At 35.6% G+C, this 4,795-nt stretch overlaps 1 protein-coding gene across 1 annotated transcript; it reads right to left on the bottom strand.

Moving 5' to 3' along the window:
• Positions 1-1,703: 1,703 nt before the first annotated feature.
• Positions 1,704-3,562, bottom strand: LOC145014339 (amino-terminal glutamine amidohydrolase). The gene is made up of 6 exons (XM_078972722.1): positions 3,314-3,562; positions 2,683-2,782; positions 2,514-2,591; positions 2,277-2,407; positions 2,073-2,197; positions 1,704-1,977 (listed from the first exon to the last, which is right to left on the bottom strand). Exons 1-6 carry the CDS (start codon positions 3,388-3,390, stop codon positions 1,817-1,819), a joined length of 672 nt encoding a protein of 223 aa, XP_078828848.1. The 5' UTR covers positions 3,391-3,562; the 3' UTR covers positions 1,704-1,816.
• Positions 3,563-4,795: the final 1,233 nt, after the last annotated feature.

Below are 4,795 nucleotides of genomic sequence, written 5' to 3'. Positions count from 1 at the left end.
AACTCAGAGCTGCTAGTTGGTAGTGCCGTGATAGGACTAAGCATCACAAAACCTCTCTTCGGTATCGATCAGTAGGAGGTGCAACTCAGAGCTGCTAGTCGGTAGCGCCGTGATAGGACTAAGCATCACAAAACCTCTCTTCGGTATCTGCTAACGGTCTCCGTTGTTTGTTGGTTGTCAGTGATTGTTTCCACCACAATTTATTTAACTCGCCTCTACAATAATTGTAGAATACCCCGATTTGGTGACCAAAACAGATGGAGATGATGAATGATCAAAATGTAACTGATAAAATTGTATTTAATTAAAAATTTTCATTTATTATACTCTTACAGTCTTTACCCTTGAAACCTATGTTATATTTTTATTGAATTTGCACATAATATATAACAAAAAGATGCACTTGATAAAAAAAATAACACATATCTTGCTTTGGGGCTAGGTCTAAGGCCACCGACCACTTAGTCGGAGTTGGTGTAGATTTAAAGAATTAAAGAAAGAAAAGGAAAACACATGTGTATACATGTTTATGGGTGTGTGGGTTTAGGTGTGAGCATATATGTGTGTATGTGTAGGTATAAGTTTGGGGGTAAGGTGATGTAGGGTGGGTGATTGGTGTAGGCTTGTGGATATGGGCGTATGCATGTAGATGTAGGGGAGGGTGGTGGAAATGGGAGTGGGGAAAGCTAGGGTATGTTTGTGTGGGACGTCCACATAGGTGTTGGCTTGTGGGTGTAGGTGTAGGTGGTAGTGGGATGGACGTTGTGAAGGTGAGAGTGGGGTGAGGGAAGGTAGAGGTGTGTGGGTATGAGATAGGGTGGGGTAGGTGGCATTAGGGATGTGAGACGAAGAATGTGTGGTTGTGGGTTTAAGGGTGCAGATTGGTGTAGGTGGTATGGTTGTGCATTAGGTGGATGGGGTGTGGTTGAGATGATAATATTTTTCATTTTCTGAATCAATGATAAATAAAGAGGAGGTGGGAGGACATTTGTCTTTTTTTTTAATAAAATGTGAAGAAGAGGTGGTTGTGGTGGAACAATTATGATACGAGGAGGAAGTGTTGGTGTTGGTGCTCATAGCAGAGGAAGAACGGAAGCGAAAAGAGTGGGAGGAGGTCGTTGTAGTGGTGGAGCAAATGCAAGATCTGTTGGGGTTGAAGTCTGCAGCGGCGGTGACATGGTGGCCAAAAAAGGTTAAAAGCATTTGAATGCTAGGTTTTTTTTTCTTGATGGAGAGGATGGTGAGATGATTTTTACTTTAGATCTCATTTGACTTTCGTATATAATGTAGGGTAATAAGAAAAATGACAGTTGACAATGATATCCTTAACTTCGGGTGTTCCTCACAGTTCCTAACTTTTAGAGGCTGTGACATGTTCTCACATTCTCAACCTTGTAGTATTCTCAATTTGCATGCTTGCCTGCCTATATATATATATATATATATATATATATATATATATATATATATATATATATATATATATATATATATATAATCCGTAAATAAATGTAAATACATTGTTATTATGGGTAAAATAATTACAAATATGTTGCTATTATGGGTAAAAAGGAAATATTGTCCACATTGGTAGCAAGAGTAAAGTACGTTGCTATTCCCTGCAATTTGCACATTCATTATTAGCTAACGTCGCTAACAAGTCAGAACTGCTACCAAGATAAAAACTCATTTTTGTTAAGTGATTTACAACAAAACTAATTCACTCACATACATGTAATATAAGCATAAAAAAAGTGTAGTTTTGGTGTGGTGTAAATGGAATAATCTGCAAAATTAAGTAAAAAAAACATGCCAATTACTGCGAAATGGAAGAGAAGAATTGCTCCAATTGGCTCTCACCTACTAATAACCCAAATTGCTTGGTAAAAACCGCATGAATCTTGTCTTCACCTAAATCTTTCAACACATCTTTTGTTGACATTTCAATGTACTCATTTAGGTTGTGCACATTTCCATCTGCAACAACAAACAACCAAAAAGAAAATAGTTAAAATTTCATGTTAGCACACAATAATGAGTTTGATATTAGTAAAAAAAATTATATTTTATACCTTCAGCTACTATGACTTCATATTCAGGTGGATTAGCCATCCAGTTTCCTTGAGAATCCTTCATGTGTCTTCTATCAGAGGCAAAATAACGGAGAAATATAGGAGCATGGACTATACGGAAAACCCTGTGATCATGGATTAATTTATCATTTTTACCAAAATTTATAAGGAATATATCAGCAATTTAATACCCAAGTTTTTTACCTCTGAAATTCAGAAAATAGCTCGAAAGATGGCCTTATACTCTCTGATATATATGATGATAGAGTTGATGGAAATGGAAGAGATGAATCCAAATCCCATACTAAATCCATGGACTTTCCTTCTTTTCTTCTCTGTTAAAGCATTAACAATTTCAAAATTCAGTAATAAATGGTTTAAGATTTCTATATAATTTCAATTGAATAAATGCATTGTTGAGTGAAAGTTCAAAGGCATTACCTGAATGCAAATTACATGGTAATCCCATAGAATTACCCCATCAGCTCTATGGCTAGCTTTCTGATGCCACAATGGAACCTGCATTATGATAATTAATCAAAAGTTATCCATATTTGAGCATGTATAAAAACGTTTTGTAATATTATCATAAACAAAGGAGAAAACATACATGTTTATTCTCATTGGAAATGAAGACAACAAAGAGATCTGATACATCAGCTACTTTATCTGCACATAGTTTCTTGCAGAGCAAATACACATTTTCTTCGCTACAACCAAATTCAAACACAAAATCTAAGCTCAAAACCCCACTTTTTAAATAATGAAACATCAAAACAAGCTAATGATCAACTCATATATTCATATGAATCCTCTAACAGAGTCTTTGATGCTATAAGTAGCAACAGATTCAATGTCAATTTCCATTTTGAACTTAAAGTATTAGTTTTAAATCGTGGAAATTCAATCTTAATCAAAACTTCATGCCTCAAATCTTGCAATTACTGAGACGCGGAACCATGATTAACAAAAAGAGATTACCAGATCAAAACTTTGTTCTTGACACGATGATGTCAATTGTGTCTTAAGTTCAGCTACTAAAACTTCCAATTCGCAATAGTGAATCATGCTGATTAGGGCATATGCAAATGATCATTTAAGCTTAAAAAATAATTATAATACTCGCAATAAAAATCGCGGATTTAATGAAGTACAAGGCGGTAGAAACGACAAATTCGTCCAAGAAGATGATGTTCATAAAACTCACTGAGCATGTTGATCGATTTTAGGGAGGGCATTACCAGTAAGAAGGGGTGTGATGAAATTGGGGAACGTCGGAGGAAGTGGAAGAATCTGAACCCAAACTCGAAGCCATCATCTTATTTTGATCTTCAGTGACATCCACAGGTGTTTATTACTTTTCAAATTTCATCGCTCATCTTTAGGCTTGAATCTTTGGTTATTAGTTGTTACTTGTTAAATCTAGGGTTCAAGGCTTAAGAAGATGTTCATTAGATGGGCTGTTCACTAAACTCAAATTTGTTTTGGCTATGTTTTTTTTTTTTTCGTGTTTTTCATTATTATTATTATTATTATATAAATATATTGAAGAAGTCTTTGATCTTATTGGACCATTTTTTTATATTTTATTTTATTTTATATATATATTTTTTATTTCTTTTCCATTGATTGGCTGATTTTTTTTTTTCTTTTTGATAATTATACTGCATAGTGTAATGGCCAGGTGTTATCTTCTCAAACTATCCACTGCCGATACACACTTTTCTTAATGTTCCCCACCGCTTCCCATTCTATGATCTCTCTGTATTATTCTCTATCGTTTCTTTTTTGCCTTATTCCTACATCGCCTTACAGTTAACACTTTTAGTTCCCGATCCTTCCATCCTCTAATCGACGTCTCCATCGGTTGCTTCTTCCTCCACCTTCACTCTTTGATCGCTGTCAATGTCGGCAACCACAACCCTACGAGCATTCGTATTAGACACGGAGGAATCAACGGCCTCGGCAGCACCAGTATCAACCACCACAACCATAAATCATAGATAGGGTCTCTAATTCATCACTTTCTTGCGTTTTTTTTTTTTATTTCTTTCACCTGAGGTCGACTCCTGTTTCTTGTATAAAGTTTTTTTCTCACTATTTCACTTTATTCAATGACTCTCTAACATTCAAGTTATATTCTCTTTCTCTACTGTCTGTGCTTAGGAGAAGAGACGACGTCATCATCATCCCAACCAGGAGAGCTCACCAGCTTCAGCGCCGATGCTCGCTGCAATTAGTAGAGTCAGGGGCAGACGCAGGCTACGAGGTATGGAAGAGCTATTTTACTGTTATTTCGATTTTGAATATTGGGGATTCTCTACTCATCACATATTTGTCTCATTTTTCTACACCTCCACCTCCGCTATTATAATATGGAAGGAAAAACCTATTCAGTTCTAAAATTAGAAAGTTCTTGAAGAAATACAAGCAAAATTTTAAGCTATATAGCTCCAAGGAAGCATATACAAATGAGTGATTGCTCCACATTGTAGTTAAGAGCTGAGGGTGTAACTCTTCAATAATCGATATGTAATGGGGATTATTCATCCACTAGGTTTCAGATATGCTTGAACAAGGCATAAAAAAATATCTCATATACAAGTATGTCTACGATTGTCTTCTTTTATCATTTTACAAATTTCAATTGCAGCATCTATCTTTGTTTCTATTTCTTGCAATAGACACAGGACACAAAAATAAAAAGGAGCATCCTCCGTCTC

Source organism: Lactuca saligna, chromosome 9 (genome assembly GCF_052625555.1).
Source record: "Lactuca saligna cultivar CGN05327 chromosome 9, ASM5262555v1, whole genome shotgun sequence".
Classification (NCBI taxonomy): Eukaryota; Viridiplantae; Streptophyta; class Magnoliopsida; order Asterales; family Asteraceae; genus Lactuca; species Lactuca saligna.
This window is presented reverse-complemented; position numbering and strand designations above follow the sequence as displayed.